Source organism: Ochotona princeps, chromosome 18, assembly GCF_030435755.1.
Source record: "Ochotona princeps isolate mOchPri1 chromosome 18, mOchPri1.hap1, whole genome shotgun sequence".
Taxonomy (NCBI): domain Eukaryota; kingdom Metazoa; phylum Chordata; class Mammalia; order Lagomorpha; family Ochotonidae; genus Ochotona; species Ochotona princeps.
In genome coordinates, this window is record NC_080849.1 from 3,222,778 (window position 1) to 3,249,452 (window position 26,675).

The 26,675-nt window shown below is 49.9% G+C and overlaps 1 protein-coding gene across 2 annotated transcripts in view; it reads left to right on the forward strand.

The window, feature by feature from the left end:
* Positions 1 to 225: 225 nt before the first annotated feature.
* The window catches only part of FBXO15 (F-box protein 15), a 43,635-nt gene continuing 17,185 nt past the window's right edge, over positions 226 to 26,675 (forward strand). The window contains exons 1-8 of one of the 2 annotated variants that reach the window (XM_058677082.1): positions 226 to 403; positions 5,071 to 5,178; positions 9,388 to 9,492; positions 11,963 to 12,205; positions 12,690 to 12,899; positions 15,814 to 15,940; positions 17,414 to 17,496; positions 18,880 to 19,022. In XM_058677082.1, the coding sequence (XP_058533065.1) occupies positions 258 to 403; positions 5,071 to 5,178; positions 9,388 to 9,492; positions 11,963 to 12,205; positions 12,690 to 12,899; positions 15,814 to 15,940; positions 17,414 to 17,496; positions 18,880 to 19,022 (1,165 nt within the window). In that variant the 5' untranslated portion in view covers positions 226 to 257. The remainder of the gene's footprint in view (positions 404 to 5,070; positions 5,179 to 9,387; positions 9,493 to 11,962; positions 12,206 to 12,689; positions 12,900 to 15,813; positions 15,941 to 17,413; positions 17,497 to 18,879; positions 19,023 to 26,675) is intronic. The other variant, XM_058677083.1, reaches the window with a different exon arrangement.

Genomic DNA, 26,675 nt, shown 5'->3' on the forward strand with positions numbered 1-26,675 from the left:
CTCAGGAATGCCAGACAGGAGATGAGGGACGCCGCCCCACGTAGGCCACCGTGTGGTACTCTCTGCGGGGGCGTGGGCAGGACTCGGGCCGCGGAAACTTCTCGAACTCCACTTCGGAGTTCGGAGTAACGACGGCGAAGCCTTAATGCGGGGTGCTCACGGCAGCATTGCGCATGCGCCGCAGGGCGACGCGCGGTGCGCACGCGTCGGGGCCGCGTTGCGGCCGCGTCGCGGCCGCGTCGCGGCTCCTGGTCTCCATGGCGACCGGACGCGGTCGGCTCCTGAGGCAGTACTGGCTTGGCCTCCAGGCGCTGCAGGCGCAGCAGGCGCCCTTTCCCGGCCGCGGCGCCGCTCTCTGGCGGGCTGAGCAGGCCGCGCGGTGCGCCCGGGCTTCCAGGTTTAGGTGACTGTCAGGGGGCTGTGGGTGGGCTGTCTGCCCGGCCGGGGGAGCTCTCGTGTGTGTGTGTGTGTGCCCCGCCTTGGCGCTCACTTGGGACCTTTAATTCTGCCGGGAAAGGACAATGAGGGAAGCCCCTTTATTCCGAAACTGCAGGTGCTCAAGTTAGGATAAAAACAGATTTGGTTTGCCAAGGGCACATTCTTTGGTCTTCTGTCCCCTGCGCTGCAGGCTCCGCAGACCCCAGCCTCTGGCCCCATGAAGCCCACAGTTTCATGCTTTCGTAACCGTGTAGTGGACTGTTCTCTGGCTAGGGAGCTGAGGTTCCGCCGCCCCGCGGCAGTGGCTCTAGCGGAGCCATACCCGGGGATGCCCTGGTAGCCCAGGGTTGAAAGTGTCTGGCTGCGCAAGGCCTCCTGCCCAGAAGGGCGGTCCTCAGGTCCTCAGCTAGGCACAGTGGGGCGGGGCAGGGGGCCCAGGGGAACGGCCTGCACACAGGGTGGGTCTTTCCATGAGCCTTTGTAGTGGAGCCATCCCGCAGTGGTCTCCCAGGGACAGGGGTGCGCAGAGCCGAAGGTGTGCATGGTGGTCTGGCTGCTCAGGCTGTGTGGCTCTGGAGATGCAGAAACTCGTGCGCGTTGTGCCCCCTGCTCAGCCAGACGTTTGAGTGTAAAGCATGGTGCTGGGCCTGGATCAGCTGCTCCAAGGCTGCAGCCCTGGGTCCCCGCCCTCCATGCTGCAGCGGGGTCCTCAGGCATGGGGAAAGTTCTTACTGGAGAGCTACCTGAAGCAAGTCCCGGGACAGCATGGGAGCCGTGCCAGCCCAACTTCTGTGGAGGGATAGGAGGGAGGAAAAGATTGAGCCTGAACTTGAAGTTGCCGTCATCCCTGGAGTTAGTCTGCACAGCGTGCTGTGTGGTCAACCTTTATGCCTCAGTAGCGTGCTCTTCTCAGGGATCGTGTGATTAGTGAGCCGTGGCAGCAAACCCCCAATGGAAGCTGATGTGTTAACCTGTGGCTTGCAGGTGTACATTCTTTGTGCTGAAGAAAAATCAACTGGTGTAAATAGACTGACAGGCGGTGGCTTAAAAAGGCGGCTACTTTTAATATCTGTGCAGCACTGGATATTGATAAGGAATCGTGGCTTCCCTTTTCATTTACGCACAACATGATATGACTCTCACGAGCTGAGTTTAGTAAGAATAACAGCTTTGCTTCAATTGAGCTTAGTCTAATTTGATTGACAAGATATTAAAAACCAGGCACAAAAATTAGATTTTTTGAAGCCCTGGGCTTAAACCTATCTGGCTAAAATCTGTGACTTAAAAAAGTGTCTTCCATTCCGTGTTTGTATCAGTGTGTGCTGTGTGGACACAGGTCTGCAGAAGGCTGTGTGCGACTCGCTGGTGGGTTCACTGCGTGCTCCTTGGCGTGTTGGAGTTGCTGTGTAGACACCATGTCGGTAACGCTGCAGCTTCCTTTGAGGAGATGGGAGGTCCCTGCCTCGGTACCCGGCTGCCTCTGTGCTGGAACCCTGGAGCAGCCCCTTTTGGCTGTCTAATCAGAGCCTTAGTTTCTGAAGCTGTGCGGTAGGGACTTGGACCTGTTGTATCCAAGTGTTTGTTTTTGAAAATGTGAGAGGCAGAGTGAGCAAGTGAGCATTAGTGCACTCCCAGGTACCCGTCAAGGCCAGGGTGAAGCCCGGAGCTCGGGGTGCAGAGACCCAGCCGAGGGGGCCGTGCCCCTGCTCTCAGGGGAGAAGCTGAGCTGGGGGTTGAACCAGCACGTTTGTGGCGTGAGCCTGAGCGTCCCAGCCGTGAGGCTGAGTGGCTCAGTTGCGGAAAGCAGCAGGTCATGCTGGCAGTGCTGGGACCGTTGGCTCTTCTCTGGCCCGGGGTGGGAAGGCTGCCCTGTGGACGCACTTTCACACCTCAGGGATGCTGAAGCCTCGTGCTCAGGGCGCTGACCGTGTGAGAGGCTTTCCTCAGTCTGCGTGCATGCGTCTGAGGGTCACAGGTCGGGAGCTGTGGAGAGGAAGGATCATTATGTCAGGTGAGAGTATAGGCTAAAGCCTCAGTGTCAGAAGCCGTTGCCAGCTGAACATGTTTCATCTGAGTATGTCCTACATAGGCGTTACAAGAATAGCTGCTTTAATGAAGTGATGCTTTTAGAGGGAGGATGTGTTCTTGGTAAAATGTGTTTCCTGTGTTGGTCAGTATCCTTCACCCCATTCAGGTTCATGTCTCATCAGCATCTTAGGAGGTGATTAAAGTGAGCCCCTGCTGGGTTAAGGTGGGTCCTCAGTGTAGAGGAGACCACCCTAGCGGGAAGGACGCAGCTGTATGAAAGCAGGGGGTTAGACCGGATTTGGGATCCCAGGCTAGAGCCCCAAAGGTGGCCAGCCGTTCCAGAAGCAAGGGCGGGTGCCTCCTCAGAGGCCGCAGAGAGACCCCATCGAGACCCCATCCACTGTGAGCCCACAGGGACCTCAGCCCTACCCACACCCCCAGGGCAGGCCCACAGGGGCCTCAGCCATGCCCACGCCCCAGTGCGAGCCCACAGGGCCTCAGCCCTGCCCACGCCCCCAGTGCGAGCCCACAGGGACCTCATCCCTGCCCACGCCCCCAGTGTGAGCCCACAGGGGCCTCAGCCGTGCCCACGCCCCAGTGTGAGCCCACAGGGGCCTCAGCCCTGCTCACGCCCCCAGTGCGGGCCCACAGGGACCTCAGCTGTGCCCATGCCCCAGTGTGAGCCCACAGGGCCCTCAGCCCTACCCACACCCCCAGGGCGGGCCCACAGGGGGCCTCATCCCTGCCCACGCCCCCAGGGCGGGCCCACAGGGACCTCAGCCGTGCCCACGCCCCAGTGTGGATCCAGCTCCTGGGACAGTAGACAATAAATTTTTGTTGCTCTGGGCCGCTCGTTTGCAATACTTGTTAAGGCAGCCCTGGGAAACCAGTGCAATGTGAGAATTCTGTTTTATTTCTGATGACTGTTAGGGAGGGACATGTCAGTGGAGACATGCTTTTCTGCCATGGAAATCTGTTTAAACAGAAGTGCACAAATACCTAACAGGATATTCTGACTGCAAAGCTTGCCTCATTTGTATCTTTCCCTATTTTCTTTCCCATTCCTTCCTGCTCTGCAGAGCACACTGTGCTTGCCCAACCTGAACACCCTGGCAAGAAGCCAGCTAAAATGGACAAGGCCGAGCACCTCTCGCATGTGACCAGTGCTGTTTTTCTTGCGCCTGTCCTCCAGGATCTGCAAAGGCTCATCTTTCTAGGCCTCACTCACATGCTAACTAGTGTTCATGGAGGGTTACCGTGCACCAGCTCTTGTACATCTTTGCAAAGAGAAAAACGATCTATCAAGGAAAGGGAAGTTTGTTTCCCACTTGCCATAGGCACACGTGGAGGCAGTGTTGCTGAGCCTTGTGGAAGGCCCAGCTGGGTGGCTTGGATGCAGCCTGCGGTGTGCATAGCTTAGTGCACCACCTGGGCAGTCAGGTAGTGCCATCCTGTGGTCCGCTGAGGCCTTGGGCAAAGGCCCTCTGTACGTCCCCCAAGCAGGCTGTGCTGCGCTTGGCACTGAGGGCTAGCTTTTGTGAAGATGTATTCTGGGTGAATTTCAGACTTCAGCTTCCAGAGAGTTCACTGCCTTGAAAGTTCTTGAGACACCTCAGTTTTGCAGCTGGTTACTGCCTGCGTGCTTCTTGAATGTTGGTTTAAATGTCTGTGGGAATCAGGCTGGTATGAAGCCAGAGGTGCTGGGACTCTTGGTAAACAAAGTAGGTGGTTCCAGCAGCGGTGTTGGTGAGCTGCGTGTGTGGAGAGTGTGAAGGGTGGGTTCTTAGTGTGCAGAGTGGCTGGGGCGTCAGTCGCTGTCATCACACTTTGCCAAGGAAATGGCCTGTTCCTTGGTTTCCTCCCCAGGACTGGTTGGCCACGAGCGAGCGGCTCTGGGCCTGTGGCTCTCTGGGCGTGCAGATCCCTCCGACGCCTGTGCAGCGTCTCTGCTTTGGAGGACCAACTGTAGTGAAGCGTATTTTGGGAAACTAGCAACAGGGCGAAGTGCACAAAATGCCGCATCCCATTTCATTGAATCTAAAAAGCCGTTATTTGTAAGACACCATTATTTTCTATGTTCCCAAATAAGAAGATAGCCGGTGAAGATGTGTTTCATTGAAAGTGAGGTATTGGAGTGTGAGAAAGCTGTGGCTGTGGCTGCCAGAGCCGGCATCGCAGCTCGTGTTACCCTCCAACACAGCACAGTCGTGTTGGAACTTGTTGCTAATTGTGGTTTGCAAGGCTGAAGTGCAGAGGAAGTTGGTCTTCCAGGTTTGTGTTGAATGACCAGGTGTGGCCTGTCAGTGTGTCTCAGCCGTATCCTTTTTGCTCTTGTTAAATGTGTTTCACAGCATCTCTTTCACCTGAGGAGCACCTGTGGTGAGAGCAGGTTGAGAACATGTGAGAGTTAAGTCCGGTCTTGGGGTTTACGTCCTCCACCCTGCAAATGTTACACTCTCCCCTCTTCCCTTCCGTGCTTCGTGTGTTCACAGAGGTGAAATTCGGCAGTGAGTCATCTTTGGGGTTGGTGCATCTGGTAGGGTTTGGTGGGGGAACAGATCCTGTGGTAGTTATGCGATTGCAGTTTCTCCTGTTTACTTTCAGGAAGGGGCCGGATGTCCCATTGGCTGCAGGATGCCCTGCTGTGAGACTGAGCCCCAGGAAGGCACAGCACGATGAGAGGGCCGCTGGCTGCCCTGGGTCTCTGACAAGGTAAGCTGCAACAGGGTATGTGTGTGTGTGCATGCGTGTGCTCACGTGGGTGTGTGCTCATGTGTGGATACACGTGTGTGTGCACACGCCTCGGCTCAAGGCCTGGGGTTCTTAGAGGAGGTTAATAACAGTATGTGTAGTGTTGCTGTGAGCTCTCTGAGAGTAGGTGTGTGTAGGCTGAGCGCACAGCATGGGAAGTGCTGTGAGTCATGAGCCCGTCACCGCCAGCCTTGTTAGAGTAGTTCCATGAAGCTGAACTTCTCAAAGTGACAAGTAAATTGAATTGTCCTTTTATTAAAATGTTCTTCAGAATTACTCATTGTTCAAATGATGAAGACACTTTTGAAAGGAAGTAGATTAAAATGTGCCCTTTTAAAAGCTCAAGAGCCCCTCAGTGTCTGACTTTTGGGGTCCTGCAAAGCTGTTCTGCCGTGGCAGGATTTCACATTGTGTCCCTCAATGCCTGGAGAACTTTCTGGAGATACCAGTGGCTCTGGACTGCTGAGGCTGTCCTTGTGACCGCCGTGGCTCAGGGAGCTGGGCCCTGCTCTGGGGAGGCCCGCTTGCATGCAGGGCTGTGGTGCAGGTGGCGCTCGCTGGCTCCCAACTGTGGACATGGATGGCTCTCCCAGTAGGATGCTTGCACCGTAGGTTTTAGTGTGTTTTATAAAAGAAAAACTGAAAGAAATGATAATTACAAATATTAGCTTAAGCTTAAAACTGCATTAAGAACAGCCTCTGTCGCACGATAGTGTGGCGTGAGAAGCAGAGCGAATATGTGTCAGTTTCATTCCTGCATCATCAGGTGTTTGAGAATCTGTCTGCTGAGACACAGGCACTCGGGTGCGTTCTCTTGAAGGTAAGGTCTGATGCAAGGGACAGATCCAGAAAGGAAGTGAGTGGAGTAGCACAGGTGTCAAGGCAACAAGGGGATGCTGTCATGCAGCACCGTGGAAGGGATTCTGTGAGGAGCAGACATCTAGGGTGGTCTTGGAGAGCTGAGCCTGAGGAGCTGGGGAGGGTGGAGCAGACAGCAACAGCGGAGGGAAGGGGGAGTTCAGGCCTATAGGGCCCTGGGCAGCCAGGCAGGCTCGGGAGAGGGAGTGCTGGGCCACAGGCTGGAGTTTGGACTTTTTTTTACAGTATGGTGTGATGCACTTTGACTTCTGAAGTTAGCTTGTTTGCCTGTCACTCATCTCCAGAAGAAAGGGGGATGCAGGGACTTGGGCAGATGTGAGATGACACGGGGAGTGTGATTGACAGCATGTATCTGTGAGTGAGATGGAGGTGTGAGGTTGGAACCCCAGTGCCAGCTTGACAGATGTGTAAGGGCAGACACTCCTGCAGGGGAAGGAGAGGAGCTGGGCTCAGGGCAGAGGAGAGGCTCAGCACAGTGACTTTAACTGTGACTGCGGAGCAGCGTGTGCAAAGGAGGACACCAAGCAGACATTGGAGAGGAGTCTAGTTTGTGGCAGGTTCAGGTGGGGTCAGCACTCAGGGAGGGGTGGGGTGTCCTCGCCAAGGAGACAAGGAGGAAGGAGAGTGGCCGAGCCACTGCTGTGCAGACGGGAGTGGGCGGTTGGCTGTGGCCCGGAGAGGCCGGCGGCGGAGGCGGCGCAGGGCCTGGCCGCACAGGGTGAACAGGCAGCGGGCCGCGCTTGCCTCTGGTTGTCTGTACTTTTGAGAGTGTGTGTACATTCACAGGGCCCCACTGGCCTGGTCTCCTTGCTCTGCAGTTTCAGTCTTTCTGGTTGCTTTGCCTCTCACTTTTCCCTTGTCCTTCCCATCGTTTCCTGTTGTTACCCTGGTAATTATGTGAACTTGTGAATAATTGTAGTGCAACAGGAAGTAATCAAGCATGGTAATACAAATTGATTATACCAGCATTGAAGAACCCTTATGAATTATGCTTTAAAAAAGTATCTCTGAGGCACGAGTATTTGGCCTGGGGCTAAGCAGCCGGCATCCTTTGTCACAGGGTGCCAGGGTTCTGCTCCTGGCTTTGGCTGCTGAGTCTGACTTTCTGCTGCTATGGTGTCTAGGAGGCAGCCGTGGTGGCTCCAGCTGTTAGGTCCCAGCCAGCTGCATGTGTGAGAGTTTGGGTCACATTCCAGGCTCTCGGCTTGCGCCCTCCGTGCCCCACCTGCCGGAGCGTTTGCAGCGTGTGCTGGTACAACAGCTGTTCGCACTGTTTTCTCTACAGCCACATCAGCCACAGGTCACAGAAAGGGAAGGCTTTTTTTTTAAGTCTTAGTCTGGTAGGTAGGAAGGTACAGAGTCCTGCGTGGGGGCTGGGGTCATGCATCACAGATGGAGTTGCCATGCTGGTGCGAGTCCTGGCTGCTCTACTGCTCATCCGGCTTCCTGCTCGTTGCCTTGGAAAGACAGTAGAAGATGGCCCAAGTGCCTGGTCCCTGCGCTGAAGTGGGAGTCCTGGACAAAGCGCCTTGCTCCTGCTTTTGGGCAGCTCAGCTCCGGTTGTTGAGGCAATTTGGGGAGAAAACCAATGGATGGAGTATCTCTCTTTTTCTCTTCCTCTTTATTTCTATAACTCTGCCTTACAAGTAAGTAAATCAGTCTTGAAAGAATCCTGTCCCTACCTGCTTTCAGTAGAATTTCTTTCTAATTGAGTATTTCTTTCTAGTTGGTGGATATTGCCTTTAAGTCTCTTACATTTTCTTTGAATAATACTTATTAAAAGTATGAGTGGTTTGCAAAGTTACATCAGAAGATGAAACCAGTATGTAATGGATACTACAAATGATCTCCACAGTGCGTGTGTGTGTGTGTGCGTGTGTGTGATTAAGCTCACTGTCTTTAGCACTAACACCATCTCTTACCACACATGTCTACTTTGTTGACTGTGGATGTGAGGGGCTCCATTGGGCAGAGGTGTTTGGTCCCTGGCTCAGCGCAGCTGCTGGTTGCGGTCCGGCAGTGTCTGGCTAGCTCGCTCGGAGGCGGCAGGCAGCCAGGCCACTGATGGATTCTTGCACTGGTCGTCTTGTTGTGTGGGGACTCACGCCATTTGTCAGAATTTGTAGGTGATGATTTCCCTATGACATACTGGTCTTCTGATTTCTCACCAGAAATAAAAAACTAAATCATGCAAATCACCAGGAGGGGGAGTGGGGAAGCCGTTTTGAATTGGCCGGTGGGATTTTCTCTCTGTCCTTGACTGTAGAGCCCTGCGTCTCAGCCCCACGCATGCGCCGCTGCTTGCTCTGCTGTTCCTCTCGCTGGGGCTCATGGAATGTGTAAAGGGCCCTCTGGTTTACTGACACTGCTGGCTTCCCAGGTGCTTTACGATTTTTTTTTTTAAAGATTTATTCATTTTATTACAGCCAGATATGCACAGAGGAGGAGAGACAGAGAGGAAGATCTTCCATCCGATGTTTCACTCCCCAAGTGAGCCGCAACGGGCCGATGCGCGCCAATCCGAATCCGGGAACCTGGAACCTCTTCCGGGTCTCCCATGCGGGTGCAGGGTCCCAATGCATTGGGCCGTCCTCTCCTGCTTTCCCAGGCCACAAGCAGGGAGCTGGATGGGAAGTGGAGCTGCCAGGATTAGAACCGGCGCCCATATGGGATCCCGGGGCTTTCAAGGCGAGGACTTTAGCCGCTAGGCCACGCCGCCGGGCCCTACTTTACAATTTTAACGTGTTTTGCAGAACTTTACCATGGCTGAAAAAGATGGAGATGTTGAGGATATGTCCCAACATCATATTCATTGAGTCACATGAGTGGACACGACACCTCAGGACACTTGGTGGGCTTGGTGTCTCAGCAGGCCCTAGGAGAAGCCACAGAGTGCGGGCATCGAGGGGGTGGCAGAGCTGGGGGACAGTCCTCTTCCCCGCAACTGTGACAATTTTCTGATGGTGTCGGTGTGGGGTGCGCGGTTTTGTATTTTTCTTATAGTTAAAAGCACAGTTCTGCCTTGCCTGTCTCCCCGGGGAATGGCCCATACTAACATGGGAGACTTAAGGTCAAAGTGAGTGTCTGTGGCTTAGATGCCCGCAGGTGAGCTCTTTGTACCCTGCTCTCTCTGTTGGTTTCTGAGACAAGAACGGTAATGCCAGAAGAATCAAGACAATAATAGAAGATGAGAGGAGTGTGGCTTTCCTGTAGGAGGAATCTGCCGCCAGCCTCCTTTGGGCAGTTGCGGAGTGCTTACTGACTGATGTTTCTGCTCCTCTCCCCTCTCAGATTGCCTTCAGAAATCTTGCTGAAGATATTTTCCCACTTGGATGCTGTGAGTTTGCTGTGCATTGGATGCGTGAGCAAGCGCTTTTATCATCTGGCCAATGACAAGTAAGGGAAAAGCCAAACCTCTCTGTTCTGTGTGTGTTTTAAAGATTTATTTATTTTGTGACAGGAAGAGTTACACACACCCCCAGAGCGAATATCTCCCACCTGCTGATTGACTCCCCAAATGGCCACAGTCGGCCAGGCCAGCATTGGGAGCCAAGAGGTTTTCTCAGGTCTTCCGTGTGGCTGCAGGAATGCCAGCACTTGGGCTGTCCTCCACTGCTTTCCCAGGCACGTTAGCAGGGAGCTGGATGGGAAGTGGAGCAGCCAGATCACGAACCAGCACCTGCAGTGGACGCGGGCGCTGAAGGATCCACTCTGCCACCATTTAGGCTCCTTTGGGTCGTGTTTTGATGACACTTTGATGGAAGTCATGAAGACTAGTGAGAATTTTTAAGCTTTTTTTTAAAGATTTATTTATTTTTATTGTAAAGTCAGATGTACAGAGAGGAGGAGAGACAGAGAGGAAGATCTTCCGTCCGATGGTTCACTCCCCAAGAGGCCACAATGACTGGAACTGAGTCAGTCTGAAGCCAGGAGCCAGGAGCTTCTTCCGGGTCTCCCAAATGGGTGCAGGGGCCCAAGGCTTTGGGCCGTCCTGGACTGCTTTCCCAGGCCACAAGCAGGGAGTTGGATGGGAAGCAGGACTGCCGAGATTAGAACTGGCGCCCATGTGGGATCCTGGTGCATTCAAGGCAAGGACTTTAGCTGCTAGACTATGGCACTGGGCCCCTAAGCTGTTTTTTAAAAATGTAATTTCAAGAATTTTTTTAGACATTAATAGATGTATCTAATGCTTTCTGCAATCACATTTTAAATATCTGCCTTTATATGCTTAAAGGAAGGACTGTTTTTTGCCTGTAATGTAAAGACAAGCTTGTTATTGCCATTGCTGTTGGAGGGTACTGCTTTGCTCTCTTGGTTGGCATAGCTGTGTTGTGTGCACAGTCAGACGCTCTTTCACCTGGTCTCCCCAGGACTGTGGCACCTGCCCTGTGAACCTTGGCCCTGGGTTACAGAGTGGTGGCCAGCCCTCTGCTGGAGGCCCAGTAGTTCCTGCGGAGAGAACGGCAAGGAGTCAGGGAGTTGTAATTCGTGTCTCCTTCCAAACTTACTGGTCATGGAAACTTACTTTGTTAGGAAGAGGTAGGGAGGAGGGGGGTGGGTCTTAAGCCGTCCTCTACTGCTTTCCAGACCACAAGCAGGGAGTTGGATGGGAAATGGAGTAGCCAGGATATGACCTGGCGCCCATATGGGATCCTGGCGCATGCAGGCCGAGGACTCTTAACCACCAGGCTACCGTGCCAGACTGTCACAGCTCTTTGAATGCCAGCATGTGGCACCATGGCTTCTTTGGGTAGCTTCTTTGGTTTCTTTGAGCTAATTTCTGTATGCTGTTGAGGGGCATGACACACAGAGGATACCAGTGAGAGCCCTGGTTGAGGCTGCCTGGGTTCAAATCCTGTTCTACCCTCTGCCTCAGTCCACACACCTGGGTTGAATCACTTTGCATCTGAGTCTCAGTTGTGTCCACTGTTCAGTGAGGACAAAGGTAGAAGCTTATTTGTCAGGGTTAAGTGTGTTCATGTACATGAAGTTCCTCAGAATGCTTGACCTACGGGATGTAATCACACACATTTATGCTAATTGCCATTGTCAATTATTTTAACACTCTTCATTTTTTGTGTTCATCAAAGCAATACATATTTATTCTTGAACCATTAAGAGACCAGAAAGTGAAAACGACGCACACAGTTCAGTCACTCATCATTGGTATTTTTTTGTGTATGTGTGTGTATCTTTCATGGTCTTTTGAAAACATATATATTTTTAAAAATGAGAAGAATCGCACTGCATACAGTGTTGCTATTTCCTAGGAAGCGCTGGTTTGGATGATTCCAAATAACAGAGCTAGAATAATAATGAGAGTGCTCTCTTTAAACTTGACCCTGGCAAATAGGCTTTTCATTCTATTTTTTTAAGGTTTATATTACTTACCAGAAAGGCCAGAGTTGGAAAGAGAAAGAAAGAGAGGTCTTTCATGAGCTGGTTCATTCCACAAATGGCTGTGATGGTCAGGCCTGGGTCAGGCTGAAGCCGGGAACCAGGAACTTCATCCAGGTTTCCCATGGCGGTGCAGGCGCCCGAGGACTTGTGCTGTCCTCCGCAGGGACCTGGGTTGGAAGTGGAGCAGCTGGGGCTCCAGCTGGCACCCAGTGGGATGCTGGCCCTGGGGCATTGGATTAAGCTGTTAAGCCACAACGCTGGGTCCAGGCTTTCTCTTCTTTGGGGTTTTTGAACCCTTGTTTCAAACTGCAGTTCAGTTTAACACATTAACAGCAATAAATGTTCAGTTTGACTTATTCATGGAACTGAGCTAGTTACAATTACTGTGTGTGTCCAATGTAGTTCTGCTACTGTGGAAACATGACAGTGCCTGCTACTTAACACATTTCCTCCTTTTTCCCTTAAGTCTTATTTGGATCAAAATCTACTCAGCTGCTTTTCCACCTAGAAAATCCAATTGGAAAGCTGACCCAGTGGAAGAGACAGCCACGTGTACCAGCTTACTGGCCGTTGGGGAAAAAGAAGCTGGGTACTGGAAGAAAGAATATATCGCAAAGCAAATAGCGTCTGTGAAGAGGGCTCTGGCTCAGGTCTTGAGGCCTGTTAACCCCTACACAGGTCTTCCCGTGAAAACCAAGGAGGCCCTCAGGTGTGTGGCGTGTCCTGCTTTCAGCAATGGCCGGAGGGTTACTGCGCAGCGTGGTTAACCTTTCTGTCTGGTGTCAGCTCCATGCATGGTGCGTGTAAGAGATTAGTGCAGTTTAGACTGTGGGGACTATCTCTGGTCCGTGTTTGCATTTTTGAGCATCTGTAAAGCATACCATGATTTTTTAGTCTGTGTGAAGTAGCCTGGTGTTTTGGGGAAGAGCAGAACGGCCCGGGGATCCGCCGTGGTAGAGCGTGGGTTTTGAAGGGCTGTTTCCTTCTGGGTGGAGTCTGCATCCCTGTATGCTTGTCTGTTGGACCCTGGGACGCAGTGCGTGTTCAGGGAAGATTACCTGAGAATCCTCTGAGCATGTGGACTTTGACGTAAGGAATGAGCTGCTTTAGAGATACCATCCAAAATTGCTTTTAGCATTTTTTTTTTTTTTTTGCAATGAAGTATGAATTTGTAGCTTGCTTTCTTCTTGCAGAATATCTGGTTTAGGTTGGGCAATTGTACTGAAAGAGAAAAGTGGAAAAGAATATGTCATGGAGCATGTTGATCTTTCCTTAAATGATACGTCAGTCACTGTCGTGTGGTATGGCAAAAACTGGCCATGTGTAACCGCGTTGTCAACCTTAGACTTGTGCGGTGTGACACCAGTTTTTATGGACCGGTATAAAATCTCTACCAAAAATAGGTGAGTACTAATTTGGCAGAATTTTTGGGTGACAATATCTTGCATCTAAAAATTAGATGCCATTACTTGTTATTCAAAAGTACTACAATGTTTTATAATTTAAGTATATCTTAAAAACTTTCCTGTCGTTTTCCATCACTATCGAATAGGCAAAGCAAAAATTCTTTCCTATGGCTAGGTCTAAATTTAGGCTCCTTGTGTGTAAATAGTGCAGAATGATAGCCTGGGTAACAGTTTCCTGAGTGACTGATGACTGACCTCTTTGGTTAGTCACCTTCTTTAGTAAACAGACATTAATCATAGTTTAAATCTAAGTTTGTGAAGTCGTGGTTGTTAGTTATATGGTGTGCCTTTGTCTTGAACTTACTGGATATGGAACCTTGTGGGAGTAGCTTTCCGCGTCTCCATTTTCTCATCTGTAAGATGGGTGCTGATGCTCCTGATGAAGTGGTTGGTGTCTGTGGCTGCTCTGAAGAGGAGCGGCGGGTGCACAGAGGCACGGGCCAGCCGTGCGGCCCTCACCGAGCACGTCTCAGTATTCTGCTGCTGAGTGGCTTTGCACTGAGGCCAGCTTCAATATGAGGCTTACATCACCTTTCCGTAATATTTGCCTGACAGTTTGTGGAATTTTCGGAACACAAAGCTATGGCCTGTGAAACATCCTCACCTCCTGTGCGGACTAGCAAACCTTAAGATAAAACTGCCTGCCAGCTCGGAGGAGTGTCTGCCTCTCCTGCTGCTTCCTCTCCGCCCTTTTACCCCTCACTGCCTTGGGGTCCTGCCGTCTCGTGGGGAATCTGTTCTTCCACAGTGTCCCCGGACGCAGCATCGCCGCTGCAGCTCGCCGAGAGCTGTGGTTGGCTCCTCCATGCTGCTCATCCTTGGTGGCTGTCTTAGTGGCCTCTGAGCTTTCTCTGCTGGGTCTGGGTCATTGGATCTGGGAGTGCTTAGGGACCCAGGTTTTAATGTATCTAAAATCTTTCCTACTACTGTGATGGAAAAATCGTAAATTATGACCTCTCATGATAGTACTGAAAATATCTTGGAAACACAGTTTCCTTTTTTATAAATAGTATTTTTATTTGGGTAAGTATCTGTGATTTCTTTTAGTTTTACGACAGACAGCAGATTTTTCTAGTGGAACACTTAGATTTTGTGTCGTGTGAGATTGTTTAGGGAGTCCCAGACCCCTGTGCTGGTTGACTGAGCGAGTGTGTTAGTTGGTATGTTAGGAAGGGTTGTAAGTAAGTATTAGGAAAAATAAATTGTTAACATTGCTTAGAAGGATCTTAAGAAACTGACCTAAAATGAAAATGTTGGATTGTAAAGCTTAAAGATGACCTGTTCCTGAAGTTGTCATCATCAAGGCCAGGAACATTACGAATGATGTGGTGACAAATGCTGAAATTCATTGGCAAGCTTCATTCAGTGCAGTTTATTTCTAATAAAATCTGATGGGTTTCAGCAAGTCTTCGGTAAACTGAAATAAAGAAGTGTTTTTCAGGAATCTGTTTTGATTGGTGCTTTTATTGCGAGTTGAGAAGGCAGTGCGCCCGTCCTGCTGGACAGCGGATCCTGTGCACACCTGTGTGACAGCCAAGAGATTTTTATCTGGTAATGTCCTCTAGCTCAGTGAAAGTCATATTGAGGCAAGATACATTTGGGTGTTCCCTTTCTAGGCAGCCTCTAGGTTTTCTTCCTTCTCAGCATTTTCCGTTCTGCGCTTCGTGCTGTCTCACTTCATGCTTAGCGATGAGGACTGGTGGGTAAGTGCTGACTAGTGTCCGTGTCTGTGAGATGAAGGCCCCTGGGCTCAGTGCTTCCCGTCTGTCTGAAGGCGCCAGCAGGCATGTTCACACAGTGTGCAGACCAAGCCAGTGGCTGCTTTCTCAGTTTTCTGTCCTGGCCATTTCCTGTGCGAGCGGAGGGGTCACTGTCGGGGAGCTGAGGTTTTACCTCTGCTGTCGCTAATCCGCACTCGCAGTTCCGACCTGTGCTCCTCCTCCTGCAGGTCTGTTCTGCTGCTGCTGAGCTCACGTGCGTGCTCTCTGCCCACTTCTTACCCCAGCTGTAGTTCTCAACGCAAATGATTCTGTGGAGAAGTTACTGCAGGACTGGAGTCGGGGATCTGTGTTGGCTTTGGTGCTGCTCAGTTCTGGCTCCCGCTTTGAATTGGCGCCACTCTTGACATCCTTTTTAGGTTTGCACCTAGATGACTGCTGGCTTGTTGTTGGGTTCTGGCAAACTAGCCCCCACTGCTTGGGAGCTTGGCTGTAGGGCTGTGCTGTTGATCGACTGTAGAGATCTCCCCTCCTGGCCGTGACAGCCCGGTGTCTCGGTGGCAGTGGACATGAGGATGCGTCTGCTGCCGAAGAATGGCCGAGCCTTCTTGTTTCTCACGGCTCAGGATTAGATGCAGAGATAAGACAGAGTTTGTAATGTGTTTCCTTCATGAAGGTTGTCATGATTTTGGGCCTAGATTGATTTTCTGTATTTTGGTTTCAGTGTCTGTGTTATCTTGGTAAGGAGTAAAGAAGCGTGAGCTTTCAGCTAGCCTGCAGACTCCTCCTCTGCTGTGTGCAGCATCCCATCGCGCTTGTGATCAGTTCGCTCTTTGGTGTTCAGCGTGCGCACCGAGAGTCCACCTGTGGGCTTGTGTGGGGCCTGGGTGCGGGGCGGGCCGGCGACGGCAGAGGGTCTCCCCCTCTTCAGCTTGCTCTGACAGAGGTAGAGTGAAGGGGAGCACAGCTGGGTTTAAAATATTGGAATGTGTGCCTTTTGCCTTCTGTGTGTACAAGCATGCCACTTAGCACATCTGTAAACGCTCTCCCAGAGTGCCCTGGGGTGACGAGTCAGGGTTGACGACACTACAGGTCTCATTTCTCTCCCCTTTCTTTGGCATGGCTGCTCACAGACCTCGTTGGTACTCTTTAATTGCCAAGTATGACCTCAGTCATTTAACCGAATGCACCGTGATCGGCTGTGACAGACTCGTTCGGATCTTCTGCCTAAGCCCTGGCCTCCTGGTGGGGCTCTGGAAGGTAAGGTCACTGTGTGTCCTGTGCTGTTTCTCCCTCCTGCCCGCACTGACCGCCATTCTGTGGGACCCCACCTGTCATCCTTGGAGACCTTGCAGAGCTGCGCTGCGTCTTGCCCCCTGGCACCCTCGTGTTTCTCTGTGACCCTGGATGCTTGCTGTCATCTCGTAGGTGACAAGCTACCTCTTCCTGCCTTGGTGTTGCTCCCTTCATTTTCTGAGACCTTCCTTCTTCCCCCTTCCAATCTTCCCTCTTTCTGCTTCTGTTCGTTTTCCTCTCTGTCGAGGCTGTCTCCAGTGTATTCAGCACAGTCATATCCCAGCAGACTGCTAATGACTGAGGTGTGGCAGTCGGTGTGATGTGCCTTTCAAGGGGACGTGCCTGTGATGTGAGCCTTTGCCCCGTGCATGCTGAGTGCCCTCACCTGCCGCTCTCTCCCCGGCGGTCACTGCAGTGTGGAACGGTCCGTGTGGCTGTGCCTCTGTGGGAAACATCCGTGCCTTTGCCTGGTGGTCACTCTCCAGAATGTTCTCAGACTTGACGTTGAGAACTGCAGTGTGCAAGTCTTCACTTCCGCCACCTTGTGCAGAGAAGCACGTGGGCTGGACCACGCTGCACGTGGTTGTGTAGGGATGAATTTGGCTTTTGTAAGTCAGTGTAAAGGATGCCGTCTTAGTGTCCTGATGACAGGATTAAACATCATTAAACACGAGCCCAAAGCAGTGATCCCACTGTTAGCAGCAGCATCGAGACCCACGGCTTGGTTTGCCCTTGTCCTCTTGAACCCTCTCCTTTTCTCAGCTTAAGCGCGGGCACCCATCTCTCCCTCCTCCCAGGCCTATGTGAGGATGAAGCATCGGTTTGCTTGCTGTGCATTCGTGGCTTGAATTCCCCCCTCTGCCTTGGCCTACAGTATGCTCTGGTTGATCGGCTTCTTGTCGCCTAGCTGTTGGAGAATGGCACCTCCAATGTACAGACATCGTGTGTCCAGGGTCGATCTAGGCAGGGTTGGCTAGGAGCTCCTCCCCAGGCCTGATGGGTGAGGGGAGCCATGCCAGCAGCTAGCCGAAGCAGGAGCGTTATGGCAGCAATGCTTGGCAGCTTTAGAATCAGTCTGGAGTCTGAAACAGCAGTGTTGGGATCTTTGAAAAGAGTTGAAACAGCCTGAAACAGTTCATCTATCTCTGCAGTCATCGTAGATACTATAATGTTTTGACATCAGAAGTACTGGTGCCGAGTACGTGGCACTGTGTGCTACATTCTTGGGTGAATTGTGGTTCTGTTGATATGACATGTAAGTCTCATTAGACAGTAATAACACATTAGCAGTAATAGTGCATTAGCACCATGGTAGTCTTAGAGTTGTAAGAAACCGCATCTATCCATAAGATGAATGTGCTGTGGTGTTCGCAACGACCTTGTGAAAAGCTAAAATATTTCAGTACAAAACTGTATTCTTTCTAATTACCTTTTCAGAGGAAGGCAGAGCTGGCTTTTGTTGTGGCAAGCCTTCACTTCCATCACCTTGTGGAGAGGAGCACGCTGGGCTCGAACTCACTGTATGTATCTGCGTAGGGATGGATTCAGCTTCCGTAAGTCAGTGTAAAGGATGGCGTGTTAATATCCTGATGACAGTCACAAGGGTATTCTGCTTTCGTCATTAAGCACAAGCCCAAAATATTTTTCCCTCTTTTTAAAAGGGTTGTCTGTTGCAAAGGCGGAGTTAGAGAGGGAGGGAAGGAGAGAGCAAGAGCAAGAGAAAGAGAAAGAAAGAGAAGAAAAGAGTAGAGAGAGAGAGTGGTATCTTCAGTTGACCGCCGTACTGCCCCCTTGGCTGCAGTGGCCAGGGCTGGGTCAGGCGAAGGCAGGAACCAGGAGCTCCCTGCGCGTCTCCCACGTGGGTGTAAGGGTGCCAGCAATTGTGCCGTCCTCTGCCATTTTCCCAGGCTGTCAGCAGGGAGCTGTGTTGGAAGTGCAGCGGCTGGGACTCTAACTGGCACACACGAACCCGGAATCTCAGGCAGTCTTAAGCTGGCACGCCGCCACATTGGCCCCTAGATTATCCTCGAGTACACCTTTGCTTTATTTTGAATTGCTTCAGTATTACAAGGTGCTGCTACTGCCCCCTGAAGCCGTGCGTTCCTGGACTCACAGCTCTGAGTGCGGCTGGCGGAGGTGTTGCCTCGTCTGTCCCCTGGGTGTCTTCCATGCTGCTGGTTGGAATGCTGTGTCCCTTCCCTACAGCTCTCCCCTGCCCTTCCCCTGGGCACTCGTTTTTTTTTTTTTTTTTTTTAACCTGAAACGCTGCTGGGTGCTTCTGAGTTTGCTACTCTGTATAGTAAGGTTTCTCTTTCTAAGTCCCAGGACAGAACTGGGCAGCTGGGCCCTGGAGTGGAGCTCAGGAAGCTGTGGCTGTCTTGTGGTGGTCTTATGGCTGCCTGAGCAGCTCCTGTCTTTGCTTCCTTTGTGTAGAAGTTGATAAAGGGGGGACACAGAGCAGTTGCTTTGAGCTCATGGTATTGAAAATTATTGTGAAGCATGAAAGCAGATGTTACTTTTAAAAATTGTTTCATGGGCTTGGTGTAGCCTGGTGGCTAAAGTCCTCGCCTTGCACATACCGGGACCCCATATGGGCGCTGGTTCTAATCCCGGCGGCCCCGCTTCCCATCCAGCTCCCTGCTTGTGGCCTGGGAAAGCAGTCGAGGATGGCCCAAAGCCTTGGGACCCTGCACCTGTGTGGGAGACCTGGAAGAGGCTCCTGGCTTCGGATTGACTCAGCTCTGGCTGTTGTGGTCACTTGGGGAGTGAATCATTGGACGGAAGATCTTCCTGTCTGTGTATCTGACTTGCTAATAAAAATAAAAGTAAATCTTAAAAAATATTGTTTCCAGCACAAGAGTTTTTTCCGTTTACTGTTTATAAATTTCTGTTTTGCTTTTCAGTCCGTATGAGCCGCCGCCTCATAATCCTGTGCTGGACGACAGCCCAGGCTGTGGACTGCATGGCTACCAGCTCCATGTGGACATGCACAGTGGTGGGACTTCCTACCTGTGTGGGACGTTTCGTAATCTCTTCACCAAGAAAGGTGAAGGCAGTTCAGGTTTCATATCATTATTAAACCTAAAGTTGTAGAAAACAGGTAAACACTTTCTGCATTAAGTTAAGCACTGACCACTTTGTAATCGGCACATCGTTCTGAAACTTTTGCAATACCTTCCCTGGCCTCTGACCCTGTCTCCCTCCCCGCTCTCGCTGCCTTCTAGCTGTAGTCTCTACCCACCTTTTGTACTGTTGTCCTTACTGTTTTTCTGTTTTCCTCCCTCCCAAGATGCTTAAAGGAGTTTGGTAGAGCTTGCAGCCAGGCCTGTGCAGCCCCGTCCGTGTTGACAATGAAGGGGGCAGTGGCCTGTGCCCTGGCTCTGCTGCCTTGGTGTTCTCACATGCCGGAGTTGGGCAGAGGCTGTGTGCACAGCCAGGCGGGCTGTCAGCCAAGCCAGAGAAAATGCCTGAGGCGGCCTCATGCCTGGGTGCCTGTTCTTATGTTACTCTGTGCTCTGTAAACTTGGGTCTCGGTGTGGATTCAAGGTTAGCATTTTTAATAAGGATATTTTTGTGGTAGAAATTATATACTTCCTTTTGCCTCCTGTTAAGAGGCATGTAACGTGAGACCAAATTCCACCGTCAGGTTGCCGTGGTGACCGTGAGACCTGTTCCTTGTAGAGGTGTTCTTTTCCAGCCTTGCTGTTACAGTGTCCCCCAAGTCATTTGCTTAAGAGACTTGACAGTAGCATCAGCAGTGTTACGCCTCAAGCTTAGAGACTCTGATTGCTCATTATTTGTGCATGTATTAGCTGGGCTTTTACAAAGAGCTTTGTGCTGTCACGCTTATGGGTTGAACTTACATAAAGGTGAAGCAACTGCTTGCTTTTTTGCGTTTTAACTACCAGATTATGAAATGCTGAAATAGTGATCTTTGCAGTGAAAGTGACTTTGAGGTCTCTCTTCACTTTAGACTCTTATATTTCTATTTATTCAGTAATGTCTAATCTCTTTGAAGCAAAAAGTTTCCTCAGCAGGGCTAGTGTGCCTGTTTCAGGCTGGCCTCTGCGCCCCTCCAGCAGCCCTGTGCTAGTATGGGAGTGTTCTTTACCCCTTTGTGGTTTCTGTGGCACGTGTGGACAGTCTGTGCTGTGGACATGTGCAGTCCAGGGTTGTGGAATGCTTTTCATTTTCTCAGAAATCTCTTCACTAGTTTTTGCACTGGCTTTGCACAGCTCATATCAAGTTATTTGGCTTCTTATCCCTGCTGCATTTCTCCTGTTACATTCCCCAGGTGGTTTTAATGTCATTGTGGGATTCTGGTCCCAGCTCACTGCTTTTCTCCTAGAATAAATATGAAAATGTTCCTTTCTTTTCAGTTTTTTGGAGGTTTTTTGTATATAATCGGCAGTTTTCTTCTTTAACTGTTTGGTAGAATTTGTTTTCCATGGGAGAAGATTTTTAGCAACAGCTTCCATTTCTTCATGGGTCGTTTTCTTCAGGAGGTGTAACCTTCTGGTGGAGATGGTCCTTAGAGACTGTGGTCTCCATCTGGGGAATGCACATTGCTTCTGGCTTTCATTGCTTTAGGCAAAGCTAAGAAGTTTGTGGATTTTATAATGTGAAGAAATAAATTATGGATTCTTTTAAGATATCACTTTAAAAATTATTGTTAAGTTTTTATTTGCAAGGCACCAGGGTAACAACAGGTACAGTAACAAAAAGGTGATATTAATTCATCACCTTTAACACTACTGTTCTAACTACACCAGGCAGGAGACCAAGACTGTCACTGCGAGCGCAAAAAGAAACCCAATTTAATTCTAAAGACACACGTCAGTTAAAACAGGCAGATGGAGAAAATATACCATACTAACAACTATCAAGACAGTGAGAGACAAAGGTAGTTCCAGAGATGGCCAGCAGGAGCTCCCATCAGCTGTTTGTCAGTCTAGGTGTCCACACTGGTCGGGGCTAGGAGCTGGGGTTTGGTCAGGTCTAGGTGTCCACACTGGCTGGGGCTGGGAGCTGGGGTTCGGTCGGGTCTAGGTGTCCACACTGGCTGGGGCTGGGAGCTGGGGTTTGGTCAGGTCTAGGTGTCCACACTGGCTGGGGCTGAGAGCTGGGGTTTGGTCAGGTCTAGGCGTGCACACTGGCTGGGGCTGGGAGCTGGGGTTTGGTCAGGTCTCCCACCTGGGAGCTGGGGACTCAGCTACTTGAGCTGCCACTTGCTGGCTCCCAGGATGTGCATGAGCAGAAGCTGGAGTTGGGAGCTGGGGCAGGAATTGAACTCTGATGCTCAAATGTGGGAAGTGGGTATCCTGTCCAGCACCCCTCATGATGATGATGATGATGGGGGGGACATCCTTGAGCAGTGCTGTTTTCCATTTTCATTTGTTCTGAATGTTGTCATCCTTGCACACTGAGCCAGTCTCCGTATTAGTGCTGGTGAGCCTGCAGCTGGGCGCCTGGGAGAAAGCACGTGGTCCCTTCTGGGCCACTCCGGGGCCCACGTGACTTCAGAGCCGTGGGCCTGAACCGTCTCCTGCACAGGCTGGCGTCTTGGTGCTGTGCTGTCTGGGTTAGGGTTAGGGTTCTCCTTGTGGGGTGTTGGCACCACGGGTGTGGTCAGGGAGGGTGTTCCTCTGCTGCCTGCTGGTAGCATTTGAACCAGCTCCGTGCATGCTGCGAATCCTCTTGAGGGTGTGTTTATCCAGTGTGCAGCAGATGACGCTCAGTGAAGGATATTGGGAAACGGGGTAGGGGATCACAGTAAGACTTTCCACACCAGGAAGGTGTCATCCGGTGAGCATGCACTCAGATGTGCTTCCTCTCCAGTGGTTGTACCACTGAGAACCAGCAGAGGGTGCTGTCGCCATCAGAGTGTCTGATTTGTAAACTAAGAACTTCCGCTCTGTCTGAGAGTCTCCTGGGGTACCATGTGGTATAGCCGCAGATTCCAGCCTGCTGTTGCAGTGGAACGCACAGCACTTGTTCCTTGTTTTTTGAAAACACTTTGTTCCCATCAAGGCTAAGTGTTTTATCATCATGTCCCTGGCACTTAGGTGGCTCTGGGCTCTGCATTCTCGGGGGATGCTAAGAAGACCTTCCTTTGGGAGCTGCCATAGGAAGCCAGGGGGCAAGCTGCTTTGTGCATTCTGCTCAGTTGTTAGCAAACAGTTGCTGAATGCAAGGGTTGTGCCTGTGCTGGGCAGGCCAGGCTCCCGCCAGCGAGACTTCAGATGCTGGGAAGCTCGGAGGGCAGGGCTGCAGGCCTATACTTAGAGGGGTAGCAGTGGGAATTCCTGGAGTGTGCAGGAAAGATGTGGATGGGGTAGAATAGGCAGTGTGCAGACAGCTTAAAGGAAAGTGGGCCAGGCTGGGCAGCAGGGTCATGGAGCAGCAGAAAGGATTAAGTGTTTCTGGGTCATTTCCCTGCAGAGCTGCATTTGGTCATGCGGCAGGGCCATTTCCCTGCAGAGCTGCATTTGGTCATGCGGCAGGGCCATTTCCCTGCAGAGCTTCCTTTGGTCATGCGGGAGGGCCATTTCCCTGCAGAGCTTCCTTTGGTCATGCGGCAGGTCGTTGCCAGCATTCTCTCTTGGAATCAGGATCATGAGGCTGTACCAGTTTAGTCCACGAATACATTGCAGCTTCGCTGAAGAACTCCCAAAGTGAATTTATTATTCAGCTTGTGGAGCTGAGTCTGCAATCCTTTTGTCAAGATACAATAAAGTAAGAAATAGAAAACAGTGTTACCACCATGCAGTCCAAGGCAGCGTGAAGTTGGACGCCACCTGACGTCCCTCTGTTAGAAGAGCTGTTGTTGTGCATGCTTAGTCTGTGCTTCCTTTACCTCCTTCCTCTTCCTCCTCTTCTTTCCTTTCTCTCTCTCTGATAAACCACTTTGTATTGTGACATGACAGTGAAATGGAAATAGACAATGTGGATTACTGTCAAACACATGCACTTACTACTCAGGTGCTGATGACATTTGGAAAGTGAATATTGGGGCTAGCGCGGTGGCTCAACAGACTGATCCTCTGCCTGCAAGTGCCAGCATCCTGTATAGGCACTGGTTCGTGTCCTGGCTGTTCCCACTTCCAATCCAGTTCTCTCTCTCTCTTTTTTTTTTCTATTCATTTATTCATTAATTACATTGTATTACACCAGCTCTCTCTTTATGGCCTGGTAAAGCAGTGGAGGATGGCCCAAGTCCTTGGGGCCCAATATCCACATGGGAGACCTGGAAGAGCCTCCTGGCTTTGGATTGGCTTAGTTCTGGCCATTGTGGCTATTTGGGGAGTGAACCAGCAGTAGAAGATCTTTTTTTTTCTGTGTTTCTACTTCTTCCTGTAGATCTGACTTTCCAATGAAATTGAATCTTTTTAAAAAAAGAAAGCGAGGGCCCGGCGGCGTGGCCTAGCGGCTAAAGTCCTCGCCTTGAACGCCCCGGGATCCCATATGGGCGCCGGTTCTAATCCCGGCAGCTCCACTTCCCATCCAGCTCCCTGCTTGTGGCCTGGGAAAGCAGGAGAGGATGGCCCAAAGCTTTGGGACCCTGCACCCGTGTGGGAGACCCGGAAGAAGTTCCTGGTTCCCGGATTCTGATCAGCGCGCACCGGCCTGTTGCGGCTCACTTGGGGAGTGAATCATCGGATGGAAGATCTTCCTCTCTGTCTCTCCTCCTCTGTGTATATCCAGCTTTCCAATAATAATAAATCTTAAAAAAAAAAAAAGAAAGTGAAAAAAGAATCTGTAATCAGCATATGTTGGACACACTCAGAGACTCCCATGCCCAGGTCGCCAGGCGAAAAGGGCCTGCGGCTATACATTCTAAGCAGTGTACTTGTAGAGAAAAGGAATTACTGGCTGTTTTAATTAATTCACCATTAGTGAATTATATACATTTCTGTGTATATCATCCTTTAAAGGTTAGGCGAAGTGTTTAGAGGGTCAGAGTAGAATGTATTATGTAGAGTGATTTGCCTGAGATTGGCTAAATGGTTCTAGAATTGAATATATAAGGAACACCAGTAATCAAAGGATTTTGAAATGTTTGCTTTCAGACAAAACGATCCCAATGAAGAATGCAGAGTAAGTTGTGGATAGTTTGATGGTGTTTATTTCTTGGAGCTCTGTATCCCTCCCCCTTTGTTTTTAAAGATTTATTTTATTTCCATTGGAAAATCAGATATACAGAGAGGTGTGTTGAGTGGGCACACTCCTGGTGGCCAGCCTTGTTGGCAAACCCTTCTGAAAAGCGGCAGTATCAGGCCTGCCATGCTAACTCGTCGTACTCTGCTGGTTGTGAGATGACGGTGCAGCCCACGGAAGGAAGGCTGCACTCAGTTGTGTCTTTGAAGTAAGTAGGGCTTCCCGAAGGGCCTGATGAGAGTCACAGAGCCTGCTGGGAGGGCTGTCTAGTTGACCTTTGTATTGAGCTGTTACTGAGTTTCAGAAGATGAAGGTAAAAGGTTTTACATGTTATAGTATGTTGTAGTCTGTTTTTACCAGTATCGGGCAGGGAATGATGGTAGAAACGGCAAAGAGAAATAATTTTTTAAAAGATTTATTTTATTGGAAAGACGGATATACACAGAGGAGGAGAGACAGAGAGGAAGATCTTCCGTCCAATGATTCACTCCCTAAGTGGACACAATGGTTGTTGCTGTGCTGATCTGAAACCAGGAGCCAAGAGCTTCTTCCAGGTCTCCCACACAGGTGCAGGGTGCAAAGGCTCTGGGCCATCCTGACTGCTTTCCCAGGTCACAGGCAGGGAGCTGGATGAGAAGCGGGGCTGCCGGGATTAGAACTGGTGCCCATATGGGATCCTGATGCATTCAAGGCGAGGACCTTAACCATTACGCTGTCGCGCCGGGCCCGAGAAATCATTTTTAAATAACTAAGTATTTTACTTTGGTCATTTGACTAAAAAAATACTTTTTATAGGGCAGTTTTAGTTTCCCAACAAAGAGTAGAGAGAGGTGGGCTTCCCTTATCTCTTAATTCAAGTACATTAGCCTCTGTTATTGACACCCTTTGCCAGGGTAGAATGTTACAGTTGATGTGTAATTCACATGTGTCCACCCTTGTAGTGTCCTGCCGGGAACCTCACTCCCTCAGACGCCCTCGTGGCCGTGCCGTGTTTCCTGGAAAGCATCATCTTGTTGTCTTCTCAGTTCCTTGTTTTCCCGAATGTGATGCAGTTGGAATCATGATTATACAGTCAGTAAGACACAGTGGAGGTTTCTCCATGTCTTCTTGTGGCTCAGGAGCTCCTTGCTTTTCGGAGTGATAGTCCATCATCAAGATATATACCACGGGATTTGTTTGGTTTTCATCCATTTGCCTGCTGAAGGACATTTTTTTGATTGTGTCTAAGCTTTGGCAGATGTATAACAAAGCTGCTGGAGATGCCTGTGTCTAGCTTTGTGTTGGGCTGCTTTGATGATGCGTGTGAAGGAGTGTGGTTGCGGGATCGTGTGGTGGGAATGTGTTTATCTCCATGCGAATTGGGCACATGTCTTCCAGCGCCTCCATCCTGCAGGTGGCATGGCTCCATTTCCTCACCAGTGTTTGGTGATGTCCCTACTCTGGATTCTGGCTGTTCTTTGGAAATGCTTTGAAATTTTTCCAGATGATCATGTCATCTGTGAACAAGGATGGTTTTATTTTTTTTCCTTCCTTAATCAGGATGCCTTTAATTTCCTTTTATTCTGTTATTGCTAAACTGGGGACTTCCAGTGTGGTTTTAAGATTCCCGATATAGCAGGAAGCCTTGAGTTTCTCACCACCGAGTACTAGGTCAGCTGGAAACTGTTCTGTAAATATTCTTACTAAGTTGAAGAAGTTCACCTCCCTTCCCAGTTGACTAAATTTTTTTTGTTATAAATGGTTGTTGGGCTTTGTCAGGTGTTTTATTCTGTCTATAACTATAACCAAGTGATTTTTCTTCCTTGGCCTGTTGATCCAGTGGTTTATATGAATTGATTTTCAAGTGAACTGATTTTGCATACTTAGGATAAAATCTACTTAACTCCCTTACAGCATTGTTAGTTTGATTTGTTCATATTTTGTTGAGATTTTTGCATTGATGTTCACAAGAGATAGCAGTTTATAATTTTCACTTCTTACAGTGTCTTTGATTTCTAAATCACAGTGCTTGTTTCATAGAATGAGTTAGGAAGGATACATTCTGCTGCTAGTTTTTGAAAGAGACGATACGGAATTGATTTAATTTCTTCCTATAATGTTTGGAGGAATTTTCCAGTGAACTCATGTGGACCTAAATGCCTTCTATTTTGCAAGATTGATAACTACTGATTATATTTCTTTAATATGTGTAGACTGATTCAGATTGTCCATTTTGTGCCAGTTTTGGCAGATTGTGTCTTTCAACGAATTATTCGTTTTCGTCTAAGTTATTAAATCTGTGGATTTTGCATTGTTTGCAGTACTCATTTATTGTCCTTTTAATAGCCATGCGATCTATACCAATGGTACCCTCTCTTATTTCTGCTATTAGTAATTTGTTTCTTCTCTTTTTTCTTAATTTGCCTGGCTAGATACTTGATAATTTTATTGATCTTTTCAAAGAACCAGCGTTTGGTTTAATTGATTTTCTGGATTGATTTCCTGTTTTCGGATATACAGATAAATGCTGTGCATTTGGTTCTTTTTGCTTCTGCTTGGCCTG